Source organism: Sesamum indicum, linkage group LG13 (genome assembly GCF_026168435.1).
Source record: "Sesamum indicum cultivar Baizhima isolate 11 linkage group LG13, ASM2616843v1, whole genome shotgun sequence".
NCBI classification, from domain to species: domain Eukaryota; kingdom Viridiplantae; phylum Streptophyta; class Magnoliopsida; order Lamiales; family Pedaliaceae; genus Sesamum; species Sesamum indicum.
In genome coordinates, this window is record NC_142669.1 from 785,351 (window position 1) to 803,816 (window position 18,466).

At 39.8% G+C, this 18,466-nt stretch overlaps 1 protein-coding gene across 1 annotated transcript; it reads left to right on the forward strand.

Moving 5' to 3' along the window:
- The first annotated feature begins 1,421 nt into the window (after positions 1-1,421).
- LOC105162632 (septum-promoting GTP-binding protein 1) lies at positions 1,422-4,968 on the forward strand. Its single transcript, XM_011080711.3, has 6 exons — positions 1,422-1,886; positions 2,059-2,179; positions 2,262-2,361; positions 3,275-3,314; positions 3,803-3,886; positions 4,535-4,968. The coding sequence occupies exons 1-6, from the start codon at positions 1,524-1,526 to the stop codon at positions 4,697-4,699; spliced, it is 873 nt and encodes a 290-aa protein (XP_011079013.1). The 5' UTR covers positions 1,422-1,523; the 3' UTR covers positions 4,700-4,968.
- The last annotated feature ends 13,498 nt before the right edge of the window (positions 4,969-18,466 follow it).

Sequence of the window (18,466 nt, forward strand, 5' to 3'; positions counted from 1 at the left end):
ACATTAATAACTAATATATACTTATCTTTTTCTTATATATTAACTATACTAATATTTCATCAGTAGATATAAAAATTATCGTATTTCGTGTTGGAATATCATGATATTAATATTAAATAATTTTAATTTTTAATAGTTTAAACTTTTAGATGAAATGCTCGTTTAATATGACATCAGAATTAGATCAAACAAGAGGTCCGCAGTCGTCTAACATAGAATCAGAGTCAGGCCAAACAAGAGTCTTGGGTTCGAATTTCATTTATAAAGCAACGGTTTAATCACCATTTTTTTTAAATAATTCTTTTTTATCACCATTTTTTTTTCTTTTTAGTATATTATTATATTTTAATTAAATAACAACCAATCAACTTGAATCGAGCACCTTAAAATATATCAGACATAAAAAGTTTTCCATGTGAAGAGTATCTTCTCGACATCTCAACGTGATTTTTTAATTATTCAAACACATTGGGCCAAATACCCTCCGAGTACTATGTATAATTACATTTAGACCCTCTAAAAAAAGTAAACTTATGTTTTTCGTCAATAAAATTTTAAAATTACACTTGACCCCTCTAAGTTTTGTCCATTTCCAATTGTATTCCTTTTTTAATTAGATTTTGGACGGAAAATACCAACGTCAAAAAAAAAAAAAGTTATATAAATTTCTAATTCTATATCTCATTCATCATTGATAATATGAGAATTTTGATTTTATTATATTTACCCCTTTATAAGTACAAAAATATTAATACCGTATTTTTTTCTCATAAATTACACAGAATGTTGGGAAGAATTGGAAGCTTATGTAAAAAAAAAAAAAAGAAAAGTATTATTTTAGTCCGCTAAGTATGCCTAATTTTAATTTTAATCCGATAACTATGTCAATTTTTGTTTAGATCCAGTAACTTACGAAATTGCTTGCTTTTAGTTCTCTGACAGATTTTCGGATAATTCTACCCCTATGAGTGCACATGGACTAAAACTGCCTTTTAAAAGTTGCATAGGGGTAAAATTATCCGAAAATCTGTCAGAGGACTAAAAGAAGCAATTTCGTAAGTTACTGGACCTAAACAAAAATGAACATAGTTATCAGATTAAAATCAAAATTAGGCATATTTAACGAACTAAAATAATACTTTTTCCTAAAAAAATTTAATAACATGTCAGCATTTTTATTTAAATGCCAGTAAAAGTAATACCGTTGTAAATAGAGAATTCTCGGAGATTGGGAGCACCTGTAGTTTAAATTTTTTAAAAAAAAAAAACTATAATTAACCATAATTATTATGCATGATGAGTGATGAGATTGACGCAGCAACCCCTCTAAAATCGGTCAACTTACATACCTGAAACGAGACGTCCACCACAAACATCCGTGTCGAATCCGTCTCCACAAACGACATATCATAAGAACAACCAAACAACACACGCACATCCCCACAACTAAAAAGCCCAGAAAGGGCTAAAATAAGAGAGATCACTGGAGGAACCATTTTGAGGCCCCATCACAAATATCAAATATGCATCAACTCAGCCGAAAAAACGTTCACTTCAGCATTAAAAGAAGAATCCTCTGGCGGATCTCCACCCTTCGACGATACCTACGCACGTTTTGGAGACGGTTTTTCGCTTGTGGCCTAGGCAAGTCGTCCATTAAGTATAGGCACTTGGCCCCCACGGCCACCGTCTCCTCCTCCTCCTCCTCCTCCACCTACTTGCCATCGTCACCTAAAAATGTTGTGGATGGTGGCTTCTCCTCCACGGATGACGTGGTTCGGTTGCCACGCTGCAGCCTTGATCGTGCCCGCACAGACTCATCGGATTTGGTTTCTTTGAAGATCAGTCTTCTTGGTGATCCCGATATCGGGAAATCAAGTTTTCTGGTAAGTATTTATGAATAGTATGTTGCAGTCATGTCACATCAATATATTAATAAATATAGATAGATGTTGATGTAACATAATTAAATAAAAAATAAAAAAAATTGTGAAACTGCAAATTTCGTGGATGATTATTAATTGGTTTTCTAATAATATTTATTTGTATAAATTGAAGAGGAAATATGCAGGAGGAGAGAAAGGGGAAGAAGAATATGCAGTGACAGGAATAAATCAGGTGGATAAGACATTGTATGTCAAAGGGGCAAGAATTTCTTACAGCATATGGGAAGTGGGAGGTAGACATTATTTGTGTCTTTTTATTTATTTATTTATGTATATATCATTATTATTGTAATAATTGAAAAAATATATTTGCAGGTGATCATAGTTCTTCACTTGATCATATTCCAGCTGCCTGCAAAGATTCAGTAGCTATGTTATTTATGTTCGATCTCACCAGTCGTTGCACGTTGAATAGGTACGATTCCTATATATTGAAGATTGATCATTTATTAAGAAAAAAAATAGGAAAATATATATATATATAGATATATATATATATTCTTGCATTTTTCCTTCCTATTTTTTTCGACTATACAATTTAATAGAAGACAAACACTAGAAGAATAAATAATGTCATCAGTAATAACGCAAATTCTTTAAAATTACTGAAATTCGTTGCTAATTTAAGTTTAGTAAAAAAAATATATTTATTTAATAATTAGCTCGATGCTGATTTTTTTGCCAAAACAAGCTACCATTTTTGACAATATTAAAATTCCTTTTCGTTCCTATTTATGTTAATTTTGAAATCGCAAGAATTTAAAATTCTTATCATTTCATAAATTCGTTGCTAATTACCAACAAATTTTATTCTCCTTTTTGATTCCATAACTATTGCTATAATTTCTTGTAGTGAGAAATAAATAGACTTTCCACAATCGTATTTTCCTAAAATTTACATAGACAAAAATATTTTCCTCATTATTTTCTGGGGTGAATAGCAATTTATCCCCCTGTGATATTGAAAATGAACACATTCCCCCCTATGAAAAAATTATAGCAATTTACCCGCTATACTTTTTAAAATGAAGTAATTTACCTCCTTATATAAAAAGGTAAATCACTATTTATTTTTTCATAAGAAGGTAATTTGCTCATTTGCGATATCACAAGGAGGTTGCTTGCATGTTTCTCCTATTTTCTGACAAGTTCTTGTCTATATTGGAACATTCAAGTGAATCACACTTATCATGTGATTGATATTTAATTTAATCTGATTTTCTATTAGCGAATCTAATCAAAATTAATTAGATTTTTTTTTTTTTTGTATTTTCTTGCTAAAACCCAATGGATAAAATTACTCATAGTGGTGGTGGTTTTAAACGCAGTGTGATCAGATGGTACCAAGAAGCCAGAAAATGGAACCATGTAAGAAATAATGCTTTTTCTTTACATGATATGTCTAATCTCGTACTTTCCACATGTTTTTACATTGCATTTTTCTTCTATTTTTGACCATGTAAAATTGCAGAGACCCCCCTATGAAAATTATAATAGAAAAAAAAAAAAACAATACAACTTCGTGAACTTTTAGTAAAAAATCAAATAACCCGTGATATGAGATACAACGAGCTTCTTTTATTTAGGGCCGTGTTGTTATTTTTTTAAAGTTTAGTGAAGTTTTAGGGATATGAGTGTTTTTGGCGGGGGTTGAAATGCAATTTACTTTTTACTTTCGTTTTTAATGATTTTTGGGTAAATTACATCGATAATTCTTGAGGTTGGGCTTAATTACATAAAAAATTATAAGTACGCCCATTAAAATTGTAAGTGTAAGGGGTTAATTATTTTTTATTATTCGAACTTTGTGACCGTTTTAATATTTTGACATCTAAACTTAATTATCTGTATTGCAGAATGCAATTCCGGTGCTGATAGGGACTAAATTTGATGAGTTTGTCCAATTACCAATGGATTTGCAGTGGACAATTGCAAGCCAGGTAACAAGTTTTATTTATTTAATCCTTTTTAATGTAAAAAATGAGAGTTAAAAAATTACACTCCTCTCATTTAAAATTTAGTATGATTATACGTAAATTCCCTATAATTTGAAAAAATATATTTTAATAAGTCTAATAAATAAGTTCATCCACTAGTCAAAATTCATCGAATTTGACTATTTTACCAGTGATTGCAAGTCTTTTATGACCAAATTACCCATATACATTTTCATTCATTAATGCATGTGAGTAGGTATATCTTCACCGTTATAAGGGCAATTCGGTCGCACAAAAATTTATTTAGCCTACAACAAATCAATAAGGGAGAAATGCAAGGAACCCCCTTCTGGTATCACAAATGAGCGAATTACCCCCTTATGAAAAAATAAATAGCGATTTACCTCCCTATATTTTTTAAAATACAATAATTTACCTTTCTATGATTTTTAAAAATGAAGCAATTTACCTCCCTGTATAAGGAGGTAAACCGGTTCATTTTAAAAAGTACAGGAGAGTAAATTGCTATATTTTTCTCATAGGGAAGTAATGTGCTCATTTTCAATATGAGGGTAAATTGCTATACACCCAAATTAATAATAAGTCAATCGATAGTAAATATTAATTTTAGTTGATTGTGCATGAATACAGGCGAGATCATACGCAAAGGCGATGAACGCAACATTGTTCTTTTCAAGTGCAACATACAACATAAACGTGAACAAGATCTTCAAGTTCCTAACAGCGAAGCTCTTCAATCTGCACTGGAATTTGGACCGCAATCTCACCATCGGAGAACCCATCATTGATTTCTAGCTACTGTCTGTTTTTTTCAGTGAGTTCCGATCCTCACACTCCAACCAGTCACTGCGCATTTCTCTCTCCCTCTCTTCGGAAATTAGGAGTGGAGGGAGTGCAGTGAATTTTGTGTTGTTTGCAAAAGTGTGAGATAGTTACTTAATGTAGAGGTCCAAAAGTTCCTTACACTTCCCATCTCTTTATCCCTCTTCTCTCTTTCTCTCTCTATATTGTATTGATGTACAGTTCAAAAATAGTAATCAATCACTATGACACACTTAATGTAAGATTGGTTAGGTTCAGCCAAACACTACAAGAAAATCAAAATTTAGCAATAAAAAAAATTAATGATAATTTTGATGTTATTATTTTAGAAAATATATATTAAATAAATAAATACAACAAAATATAAAAAAGTTATGGAAAATCATTATTGAAAAAAATCAGAAAAGGAAAAGGGATGCGGAAGTTGAGAATAGAGAAAATGAAAAGTTGAGAGAGAGAGAGAGAGAGAATTGATATTAGTAAAATAATTAAAAAAAAATTGAGAGACCAAATAATTGAAGGCACCGAAAACATGTGGAAAAGTATTATTTTAGTCCGTTAAGTATGCCTAATTTTAATTTTAGTTTGATAACTATGTCCATTTTTGTTTAGGTCCAGTAACTTACGAAATTGCTTACTTCTAGTCCTTTGTCAAATTTTCGAACAATTTTACCCCTATGCAACTTTTGAAAGGCAGTTTTAGTCCATATGCACTTATAAGAGTAAAATTGTCCGAAAATCTGCCAGAGGACTAAAAGTAAGCAATTTCGTAAGTTACTAGACCTAAACAAAAATGGACATAGATATCAGACTAAAATTAAAATTAGACATATTTAGCGGAATAAAATAATACTTTTCCCGAAAAGATGCTCTTCAATTATATGACGATATAGATTTGAAGGACGGGAATATTTATTTTGTCACAATAATTAATTTTAAAATTTTGACAGTGATGATTATTTTTGTAGAAATTGAAATTAGCAAGAATTGGACAAAATATTATTTATTAAATTATCACTAGAAACAATTAGTGACATATATATAGTGATTATTGTCACTATATTTATATTGTCTGTGACACCCAGCCCGTATCTATTATATTAAATATTAAACCGTCTTTGATAAATTAATTTATAGTCCCTTATGAGATTTATTCTTCTTCATCTAACAAGTTTATTTGAGTTAATTTGGGATAAAGGAGAAATTATATGAAACATGATTATTGAATTTGTAAAAGTTAGAAAGTCCCGAAATGATCAGAAAATAAATTATAGGATATCATTCTATTAAATTAAAATTCTAAGGGACTAAATTAAAAAAAAATATTAAGGTTAAATTATATAAGTTTAAAAATCAAGAGATTAAATTGTAAATTTTATTAATATATCAAAAAGAAAAGAAGAAAGAAAAAAAGAAAAAGAAAGAAGACAATACACAGAATGAAAGAGAGAAGACTTAGAAGCTGCCTGACAGCAATTCGGCGAATTGTTCGATTTGAATAGCCTAATAGAGAGTGGTCACAGGACGTTGAGTGGGTTGCAAGGAAATGGAGAGGAAAACATATGATTAACTTGGCTTATCGTACACTCCTGGCTGCTTGCATTTATCACATTTGGAAGGAACAAAATTTGAGACGCTTTGAGCATACGGAGCGACCACCGAATATAATAGCCACCATTATTGTGGAAGATATTAGACAGAGGATTATCAGTGTTAATTTATCTCGTTCTGTTAGTTCATGAGCGTTATATAGATTATGACGTATTCCTTGGCCTGTCGAGGGAGAAACCACCAGTTGAGCACTGTTATACTGTACGATCTTGTTTTATTAATGAAACTTATATTTACCCAAAAAAAAAAAAAAAAAAAAAGAGAGAAGACTTATTCAGCAACAGCAACTAGTACACATGTTCTTCAAGAAAATTTTCTAATTAACTTCTTGAAATAATTAATTAATAACAATTTGTTAGTGTAGTGTAAAAATTAATAATTGATACTTTATTGTTTAATTGGGCAATTGAATAAATTTGATTATTTATAACTTAGTTATTGACTGATTATTATATTTGAATCTATTACAGTTAATTAATTAAATTTTTTAATTAATTACTATAATAATAGAATAATAAATGAGTTCCTTTAATTAATTTATTAGTTGATAACTGAAGTGATTAGTAGATTAAATTGGTTATGCACTCTGAAAATTGTTAGATTATTTAAATTAGTTAATTTATTTACTAGCTAATGGTTAGTTGACTGATCAGTTTAAATTTTTTTGTTATAGTTAATTAATTAAATAGCTAATTTAAGCTTGATTGGTTAAATATGATAGAGGGAATTAATTAAATTAACTATTTGATTAGCACCTTACTGAACAAATTGTCTTAGTAAATAATCTCTAGGGAAAAGTATTATTTTAGTCCGCTAAGTATGCCTTAATTTTAATTTTAGTCCGATAACTATGCCCATTTTTGTTTAAGTCCAGTAACTTACGAAATTGCTTACTTTTAGTCATCTGACAGATTTTCGGATAATTTTACCCCTATGAGTGTAACTGCCTTTCAAAAGTTGCATAGGGGTAAAATTGTCCGAAAATTTACCAAAGGACTAAAAGTAAGCAATTTCGTAATTTACTGAATCTAAACAAAAATGGACATAGTTATCGAATTAAAATTAAAATTAAACATACTTAACAGACTAAAATAATACTTTTTTCTAATCTCTACTTAGTAAGAAATTCATTATTTAATGAAAAACTTAATTATTTAATTATGTACTCAACTGATTATGTTATAATCTGAAAATTGACAAATATACAGACTCACTGTTCGATTTATTTTAGGTTGATGAAACATTAACAATTATTTGGTTAAATACTACTAATTAAGTTTCATAAGTAAAAAAATTCTCTTCTCTCTGCATGAGAATCTAGTTCTCTCTCTGCATGAGAGTCCTACCTGATCGGGACAACGGTGCCCATTGATTGTCGTTGCTCGGACAACGGGGTTTGGTTATGGGAGACCGTTTTTAATGCGATTCCATCGGTTTAGAGCTTTTTATTGATGGCGTGCTTAAGGCTTTGTTCTTGCTCTTAAGTGTTTTTTATCTTTTTTTTTTTTGGATAAATTGTAAGTTTTCATTCATCCATTAATATTTACAGAGTACTCTGGGCATACCCGAAGAGATACAAAAGGACCCACACTAAAATTTAAAGAGCAATTAAACCGTGCGGGAAATGTGTCAAGAGGAGCCTATAGACAATGATCTTCACGGAAATAATAATGCCCTCGGGATTGGGTAATGCACCCTCAAATATGAATTCGTTACGATGCCACCAAAGGGTGTAGACCGTGCATGACAAAGCTAGGTGTCGCGCTTTGTTATGAACGAAGGAGCCAGTTTTCTCCTTCTTGAGTCATTTCACCGCACTGTGCAAGGTGGACATACGTCGGTTAATCCCAAGCCATACTCGGATATGTGACCAAACGTAGTTGTTGAACGGGCACTCAAAGAAAAGGTGTTTGGCTGATTCCTTGGTGTTAACGCAAAGTGAGCATAAATCCTCCTCATGGAGAAACTCGAGTCTGTCCCTTGTAGCCAATCTGTTGCGCAGGCCAAGCCACATAACGAACGAGTACTTCGGTGGGATGAAAGCCTTCCAGATTGATGCTTTCCAAGGCTGTCTTGTTAGTTTCGTTCTGAAGTACTCATATGCTTTCGACGTTTGAAGGCCCTTATTGGTAGTCCAGCCCATCATATGTACAATTGCTGCTGCCCGGTGACCCAAAAGCAGTGACTATCTTATTGCGAATATCAGCAAGCCATTTAAGGAGTGGAGAATTCCCCTGCTTCGGCTGCCACTCCCAAATTGAGGTACCTCTAAGGTAGACACCGTTGACCTACTGCACCCACAACGTGTCTGCCTTGCGGTGGATGTTCCATAGAATGCGTGTAAGGAGTGCCACGTTCCAAGATTGGATGTGCCTAATATCGAGACCGCCTTCTTCCTTGGGATGGCATATTTCCTCCCAAGCAACTGGTGCCCTCCTTGAGTTCCATCGGAAATTCCTACAGAGTCGGTGAATTTTTTCGATGACCACCGCCAAAAGAGGGAAAACTTGCAGCCAAAAGCACTCCACGCCTTGAATAACCGAACGGACGAGTTTCAGCTGGCCTGCGTAACAAAATGATTTCGACTTCCACCTCGAAATGCAGTTGGCAATTTGGTCCACAAGCGGTGAGTAGTTGTTGACTGAAAGTCTTTGTGCCGCTAATGGAATGCCAAGGTATCGGATTGGCATCTCACCTCTCGCAAACTCTGTCCTAGCGAGAATTTCATCAAGTTCCTCATTAAGGATGCCCGCTGTAAAAATACACGACTTGGAGGTATTAACGGAAAGGCCAAATGCGTCCCTAAAATCTTTCAGGCTTTCCATTAGGATGTGGATAGATGGAAGGTCTCCTCGAGAGAAAAGCATCAGGTCGTCGGCAAAGAGGAGGTGAGTAATTTTCAACTTTTCACATTTCGGGTGATAGTTGAAGTCTGAGTTGGAAGTCTTCCTCTTGATCATACGGGAAAGGTATTCCATGCTAAGGAGGAAGAGGGCCGGTGACATCGGGTCTCCTTGCCGTAGGCCTTTCTTTCCCGGAAAGAACCCGTGTAGGGAACCATTCAAAGATACAGAAAAGGATGTGGTGCAGACGCACTCCATAATCCAAGCTATAAACATAGGGAAAAACCATACCCGTGAAGTACTCGGGAGAGGAATGTCCACGAGACCGAGTCATATGCCTTGCGAAGGTCGATATTGATAGTACATCGAGGTGAAATCCGTTTCCTCGAGTACTATCGCACCATTTCTTGCGCCAAGAAGATATTGTCGGTGATGTTGCGACCTCCAATAAACGCAGATTGGCAACGGTCGATTAGGTGCTCCAATGCAGGTGCAACCCGGTCTGATATAATTTTCGTGATGGCCTTGTAGATGATGTTGCAGCACGAAATCGGTCGGTAGTCAGCAACAGAAGAGGAATGCTCTGATTTGGACACGGGAGCAATGACGGTGTGGTTAAGTTGCCGTAGCATTCGTCCATTCTGAAAGAAGTCCAGAACGGCCCTGCATACCTGGTTACCCACCACATTCCATGCTTTCTTGAAAAAGTATGAGGAATATCCATCGGGGCCGGGTGCCTTGTTGTCATTAATATTGAAAATTGCGTCCTTGACCTCCACTGCTGTGACTTCCCTGCAAAGTTCATCAATAAGCTCGGAGGAAAGTTTGGGGCCGCAATCGAACACTCCATCATCAACTGGGATGGTGTGAGACTTAGTGTCCAAGAGTGATGTATAGTAATCAACGAACTCTTGGGCAATCTCATCGGCAGAAGTAATGATCGTCCCGTCAGCTCTAGTAACTGCCGTGATGGAGTTTCTAGCAGCATTCCTTTTCACCATATCGTGGAAGAATTTGGTGTTTCGGTCCCCCTCTTTGAGGTAGTGAATCTTGGCTTTTTGGTAGAAGAAGTGTCGTTCAGCCTCGGCAAGGAAAACGGCCTTCCTCCTAAGATCTCCCAATTCCCAAAGCGTTACATTTCCCGGGTTGTTTTCAAGCTGGTTCTGAGCATCTTGCAGTGCAATGTCAGCCTCTTTGGCCCTGGTGGAAATGTGGCTGTAGTGTTGCGTGTTGAAAGCTTTCAATTCAGCTTTAAGTGCTTTCAACCTCTTGCAAAGAATGAATTGTGTCGTTCCCTCCACATTCAAGTTCCATCGTTGCTCCACAGTAGATAAGAAGTCCGGATGTTCTGCCCACATATTGAAAAAACGGAATGGTTTTGGTTTAGTGGGAGTATGATCAAAGATAGTGACAATACCCGGGGAGTGGTCGGATAGGCATCCCGGTGGGTTGAAGTGGGCACCGCAATGTAAACCGGCCTCAAGCCATTCGTTGTTGTAAAGGACCCGATCAAGTTTACACCACATAGGGTTGCTCTCATTGTTGGAATACCATGTGTAATAGCAACCCGTTGTGGGGACGTCAAGCAGTCCAAGTGCTGCACAGTAGTCCACGAAATCCTTGAGTTCGTACCAAGTTGGCGTCACCCCAAGTTGCTTTTCCTCGGGAGATTTCACATAGTTGAAATCTCCCATAATGAGCCACGGAATGCTTATCGTCTGTCCCAATTCTGTAAGCTTCTCCCACATACTCCTTCTATTGACAACAGAATATAAACCATAAGAAAACGAGATATAGAAGGAGAGTTGAGAAGACTTATTCGTGGCACGGCAGTGGATAACTTGCGGTGAGATATCCTCCGGTTGAATGTCGATAACTGCTGGGTTCCAAATCACCAAGATGCGTCCAGCGGCAATGGTGTCAAAGTTGTTGGCTTGGCACCATCCCGGAAATGATCGGCTAAGAAATGTCTGAATCTTAGATGCTGCAAGCTTTGTCTCCAAAATGCCCAAGAGACAAAGCTGGTTATACTTAATGAGGTGGGCAACCCCATTGTGTTTGAGGGGTCGATTGAAGCCCCTCACGTTCCAAAAGCCGATCTTCATGGGAATCGAAGGGGAGACTCCCCTCCTGTCTGCTTCACTGGTTTACTGAACATCAGTACAGTGTCATTAGAATTGATCCCCGGCATTATATGTTGAGTGGTCGTCGGGGAATCAGTCAATGAGTTATCAGAGTATGTCGGTATGGTAGCCTCCCTATCCTGAAGTTTGAATGAATGTGTTCCGTTCGTGCTAGTCCGTACCTTGTCCACCTTGATGGCCGGTGGAATTGGTTGGTGACCCTCCACTGCCCTTGGCTGCTACATCTGTTGATTTGCCCTTCTTCCTCCTTTGGACCATAGTCCACTCAGTAGCAGGGGCAGCAGCAGCAGCCACGGCCGGTGGATGTGTGCCCTGACATGTCTCTTGAAGGTGGCCAAATCTGTTGCATTCCGTGCAAAATTTGGGGGGGAACTCATAGGCGATCGGTTGTTTCCGGGTTATGCCGTTTGGCATAACGAACTCCACTTGGTCGATAAGCTTTTTGGAAGCATCAACTACTACCAGTATTCTGGCATACGATACCCTTTCCAATTTCATCGTAAGGGAATCCATGACAATGGGATTGCCAATCTTAGAACAAATCTTGCCAAGCGCATTCGCCAGCACTCAAGGGGGAGTGATGGGAGGGTAGCCCAAACCGGTGTTAGGCTGATATCATCCTCTTTAAACTCAAAGCAATCCGACATGTGTTTAAGAAGGAGGGGACGTCCATATATGAAGTAAGGTCCCCCGGACAAAATTCACTGCCTATCCTCCTCACGGGCAAAACGAAAGATTAACCAACCGCTCTCGTGCTGTTGGAAACTGGATCCCCAAGATTGGGACAGTGCACGGATCGCCTTTATCCCTGGAAATTTTCCGGCAATGTAGCCGACGAGGCAAAACCCCAGCTTGCTTCGAACATCAAGCATGTCATTGGGCTCCAAGGTGAGAGGGTCATCGTCAACCTCAAACTTGTTGAGTTTGTTTTCTTCGGTGAGCCTACGGTTGGTGCTAAATAGCCCCGCAATGAGGCATTTTTCTTGCCCGAATTCTCAGCGGCAGTATCAGTATTCGGTTGTTTTCCTTCTGGTCGGGAGGCAGTGGATGTTGGAGCATCATTCTTAGAGAAGGAGGGGGTACCATCCAAGGTAGAAATGAAGTCACCAAATGTAGCCTTACCGGTATTGGTGGGATCAAGTTGTTGAATGGCCAGTTTGCTAACCGACTGTTGCAGTGTTTCAGCCGTTTTGGCGGATGCTGTCAATGACTGGCCGGAAGATTGGCCGGTAGTAACAATGTCGGCTTTCCTTTGCTTCTTGTTGTTGGCATCAGGTTGGTGCTCACCCGTCAGACGGGCAATAGCACCTATTTTGGCTGTTGCGGTTTTGGCCAACGGCTGGTTGGAGGGCAGGCCGGCAGCCAATTTTTGTAACTTGTTGGTCTTGGCCATAACAGGCAGAGGGACGGCAGCAGAAACGACTGCAGAAACTGATGCACGAACAGCTGCAGAAATGCTGTAGAGTAATGGCAGCAGCAGGCAGTTTTGCAGCACACTAAAATTTCAAAATTCAAATACTCCGTTCACCAGAAAATTCAAAAATTCAGAACTTCCGACCACCGATTAAAGCCTGAGATGATGGTGGAAGGTGCGCAGCGGTAACAGATTTTTGAAAAACAGCAGCAGGGCACAGCAAATGTGGTTGAAATTCGAAATTCAAAATTCAAAATTTAAATTGCTGACCAATCGAAATGTGGAGATGGAACCCTCCGTCTGATTGTGGCCGGAGAGGTGCTGGAAAGTGCACAACAGTGCTGAAAACTGTAGGAAATTGCACCAGTAGCAGCAAAGAATCTGCAACAGAAACAGATTTTCCGGTAGAATAGCAGGCTGTGGAGGCTTTTCAGACAGCGAAAAATCTTCAAAACTCAGAATCATTCGGTGAAAATGATGAGCAACATAAGGAGAACTGAGTAATCGGTCCAGAAATTGCAGAAAATTGAAGGAGAATCGTGGTAGAGCAAGACAATGTTGAGGCACTCGAGAGAGAAAACTTTCTAGAGAGAGAAAACACTCATGACCTCTGACTTGTTTTGTTTTTTTTTTTTTATCTTTTTGCTCTTGTTTGATTTTGCTCTTAAGGTTTTTTATCCTCTTCAAGTTTCATCGTGTTATTGATCGGGATCGTGCGCTGAGGCCTACCCTTGGAGTTTTGATAAACACGTGTTGATTCTGAATAGTATCCGGGTGGATGAAAATCCACTTCAAGTAGACCTGAATCGTTGTGATTCTTATGTTCGTACACATGATTTGCTGTTAAGTCGGATGACCTTGGCGTGGCCACCCTTATTGGCAACCAATTGGGGATCTCTTGGGATATGCAGATGGATGACTCGGGATGGTTGTGGGGCTCCTCTCTGCTCATCCGATTGGGGTTGGATGTGAACGCTCCTCTCAAAAGGGTGCTAAAACTTAGAACTGCGATGGGGGTTGAGCGCTTGGCTCGATTCACGTATGAGATGCTTCCGAATTTCGCTACATTTGTGGGATATTTGGCCATATCGCCAAATACTACGAGGAGCAATTTTAGGAGGGCTATGAAGATCCTAGGGAAGATTTCCCATACGGCCCATGGATACAAGAATCAGCTCCAACTAGGAGTCGAGTATTGTCTAGGAGCATGGCTCGCTCTCCCGACGGCTATAAATAACCAGCGACAGGTTCTAAACAAGGTCAAGAATTTTTTTGTGACTTCGGTTCGAGGAATGGCAGTGTTAATTGTGCGAGGGTGAAGGAACAGGACCATGGCTGTGCAGAGGGTGAAGAAGCAAATTCAAGGGGTCCAATTACTCGACAGTGGAAAGCCAAGGACATGGATCGTTTTGTGGAGCAGAATCAAAATTGTCCTGCAGCTGAAGGCGATCCCATGGGCACTGATGTGATGCTACTCGAACCATAGGTTACTGCGAATGCAACTGTGGGAGGTATTGTTGGAATTGGAGATCAAAAGCCAATTGGATTGGTTGTTTGGCAGTCTCTAATCTTTATTAAATAATATTAAATTGATGAATGAGGTAATAATTCATCAAATTAGCAGTGTGTTTCGTTGTGCTTACCACTGACATTGAACGGGGTTTCAATGTCAAAACAAAATGCCTACAGACCGAGAGGTTAAATCCACGGAGTTGGGTTGTGCATACGTTTGGCAACTATGAAACCAACTCCTGAAGGTCGGTCTGAAACGTTCCAAGTTGAGGGCATCGAGGGTCCTATAGGACTTGCACTAAGTACTGCAAATGTGTTTTGTCGGCAGGAGACGTAGGTCATCTGTGCAGTTTTAGTAGGTTAGTTGGCAAAGTATTCGATTGACTGAACTGACTCGCAGGAATCGTCATATGGATGCCTCTTAAAGATTGGTCGGTATGACCTGAATTTTCGATTTTGATAGTACGAGATTAGTCTTCGGACTTGAGGAATCATGACAGTCGCGTGCATATGAAGACTATATCTTGGATATGGCGAGCGGTGGCTGTGACATGAGACTTGGTCATCATAAGCCTTATCCAGTGTAGTCGGAGTATGTAGCGAGGATGGTGCATTTCAAGAGAGGATTTGTCCCCTATCAATATATGACAGACAGTTCTCCTATGCGCTCTGAGATGGTTTAGACTCTAAAAGCCTTTGGCCAAAGCGATTGATCAATTAGGCATAGGTTTCCTAGATTGGATCAGTAAACTAAACGTGTCTCGGGTATTAAGGGTAGTTGCCTAGTTAAAGATGGAAACTAACACCAAATTCCATGCCCTAGATAAGGCAGGGAGGCGGTTGACAATAGAACCGTACTCGTATGGATTTGGAGCCTAAATATTTACACCAACATTCACATAGTCTTTAGTGCCATAGACCGTTGCTAGACGGTCACCCATGGTGACAGGTCATTTCTGGTTATGGGATAATTGGAAATAATTAATTAAATTATATTTAATTAATTGTGTTTGTCACACATGCCCAAGTCCAGTTGAGAGTGAACCTAAAAGGTCACATACCAATCATTATGGAAGTGATGGAATTAATTCAGAATTAATTTTAAAATAAATAAATTAATTTAATTGGATTAAATTAATTCATGGGGAAGTGAGTCATCATAGAGGGAAATCCCAACGTGTAGCAGGGGAGGCGCAATCACAATTGGATTACTCTGCAATTCTCCTGTCGGATAGACTGGTTTTGTCTTATATGGCCCTTATAGATATTCCCCTCACTTTTGCGGCTATAGCTCTCAAATTTAAACCCCCTCCTGACGAGGCCGACCACGTCAGACACACGGTCCACACACATTTGGAAGGAAGAAGAGGGGTCCAGGTATTACCTTGATTGAAGCAGGAACCGGGGATACACATGAAAGCAAGAGACGATGTCATTTGGTTGATGAGGAGTCAAGTCTTGATTTGGCGGATCCTTTATTGGAACTATCAGGGGGTGGGGTCCGCTTGCACAGTTCGTGAGCTTAACACATGGATCAAACAGTATAACCCCGACTTGGTTTTTCTATCCAAGACCAAGTGTTGGTCTAGAAGAATGATGTGGAAATTTTGGTATGTTTGGCCTAAGGGTGAACGCTAGAGGAAAATCATCGGGTTTATGTCTGCTTTGGCAACAACATATCAACTTGCAACTTTTGACTTTTTCTTCCTCTCAATTGATGCCTCGGTTTCCAAAGAGGGGGGCGGGGAACCATTTGGCGTTTTATTGGTTCAATGGGCACCCGGGGATGGCAAAGCATAAAGACTCTTAGGATCTTCTTGACCAGCTCAGCCATATGTCAGTTCAACCATAGTTAGTAGCAGGGAATTTTAATGAAATTTTACACCAGAAAGAAATGAGTGGCATTATCGAGAATAGGGCCTAAAGTAAGAGTCCTATTTTTGGAGCGTGACATTGTCTCACGAGGCGCCTATCACACAGCGCGTCGTGTGGCTAGTAGTCCGCTGACTACGTCCGCCAATACCTCCGCTCGGCACTAATGCAGCGCGCCGAATGTATCAGAGTCGGGAGGACAAATCACAAAACCGTAAATTGCACACGGGAATTCAGAAAACCAGATTGCATTGAACTGAAAAGTGCGTATACAATGATCAACGATGCAAGAGCAAGGGGTTCGCCTTGAGGGGGACTCTAACACGTCACTAAACCAAGCTTCTTGAACTCATTCCCCCCCTATAATAGGCTTAAAAAAATAAATCCTATCGTCTACACTAGACACTAGAAAAGCTGAAATTTGCAACTCAAGAGGCGTAACGTCCCCTTGAGCAATCTAAACAACAGAAAGCAAATAACAAAGCAGTAACAAAGCAATAAAAGGCCTACACCTAGGACTCTAAGACTAGCTGGATGACCGTCGTCTGCCGATGAAGGCTGAGTGGTCGGCCATGTAGAACGGTTGAGTAGCCGAAGTGCGCGTCACGGGGCCTAGTGAACGGGCAGCCCGTGACATTCTCCCCCACCTGAGATAGCGACGTCCTCGGCGCTACGGAAGTATGGTACGCTTTGACAAGAGGTAGAAACGCCTTTAGGTTCATCACTCGCTCCCAAGTGTTCTCCTCGCTGCTGCATCCCCTCCATTTCACCAAGTACTCTGTGTGGTCTTTCTTCACGGCACTCGTCACTCGGTGATCTAGGATTACTTCAGCCACCTTCTCCTTCGTCTTCTTCAATTCGAGTTGTGAGCGGCTGGGTTGATTGCGGGTATCGTCTTCCTTGTCTGCTGAATACTTCTTCAATTGGCTGACATGGAAGACGTTGTGGATCGTCCACCAGGGCGACAACTCTACCTCGTACGCCACAGTCCCAATACGCCTAAGGACAGGCAAAGGACCAACATACTTCTGCATCAACCGAGGATCTCTCCACCTTGATGACTTTGACAATTTCGGATCCGGGACCTTCACCAGCACCAGGTCTCCCGCATTGAACTCAATGAAGCGGCGATTCTGATCTGCATACTTCTTCATCCGCTTCTGAGCTGTCTCCAGGCAACTTCTAGCGATATCAACATTCTGCTTCCACTCCTGGGAGAAACTTCGAGTAAGAGGGGATCTCACACTTTGTGGGATGTCCAGAGTGTGAGGAACAGAGTGTGAGGAAGGAGCGGCTGTTGCCCAATAACGATTTCAAAAGCGCTCTTGTTGATAGAAGAGCTCTTTTGAGCATTGAAACACAGCTGAGCGACATCCAGGAGCTTCACCCAATCCTTCTGCGTACCTCGCACAAAGTGCCGAAGGTAGTCCTCCAACATAGAATTGTAGCATTCTGTCTGACCATCGGACTATGGGTGATAGCTCGAGCTCATGGAACGTGTGGACCCGAGAAGCTTTAACAACTCGGTCCGGAAGACGCCAGTGAATCGGGAGTCACGATCACTGACAATATCTTTTGGCAGTCCCCAATACTTGACGATGTGCTTGAAGAAGAGCTGAGTTGTCCCTTCTGCTATAACGTGCTTGGGTGCTGCGATGAATGTAGCATATTTTGAAAAACGATCTACCACGACGATGATAGAGCCTAAGTTCCCGACCTTAGGCAATCCAGAGATGTAATCCATGGAGACGCTCTCCGATAGACGCTTTGGGATGGGAAGTGGTTGCAGCAGACCGGCCTTCTTCTGATGGTCTGCCTTGTCCTGCTGATAAATCAAACAAGTGCGGACATGCGTCTCGACATCGTCCCGCATCTGTGGCCAATGATAGGCCCTCCGCACCAAGGCAAACGTGCGCTCCTGTCCTTGGTGTCCTGCCCAAAGTGTGTTGTGGCATTCGGAAAGAAGTGATTTCCGTAGGTCCCCGCCTCTCGGAATGTATACGCGGTTTCCCTTGGTCATCAACAATCCATCCTCGATCCAAAAGTGTCGAGCCTTGCCCTGCTCGACAAGCCGAATCAGGCATCGCGCCGTGGGATCTCTCGGTAGTAACTCCCGCACCTGATCCTTCGTAGAGACAGCAGCCGCGCTAGAAGAGAGCACTGCTATCGACTCCAAGTTCGCCAAATCCGCCCTGCGGCTCAAGGCGTCTGCTGACTGCTTCCTAAGCTCCACAAGCTTAGGTTGTGGTATTCTGTACGGTGCCATAGCGGGCGGTCTCGTGCCAGGCACCAACTCAATCTCGTGATCCACTGCCCTCTTCGGTGGTAGCTTCCGAGGCAGCTC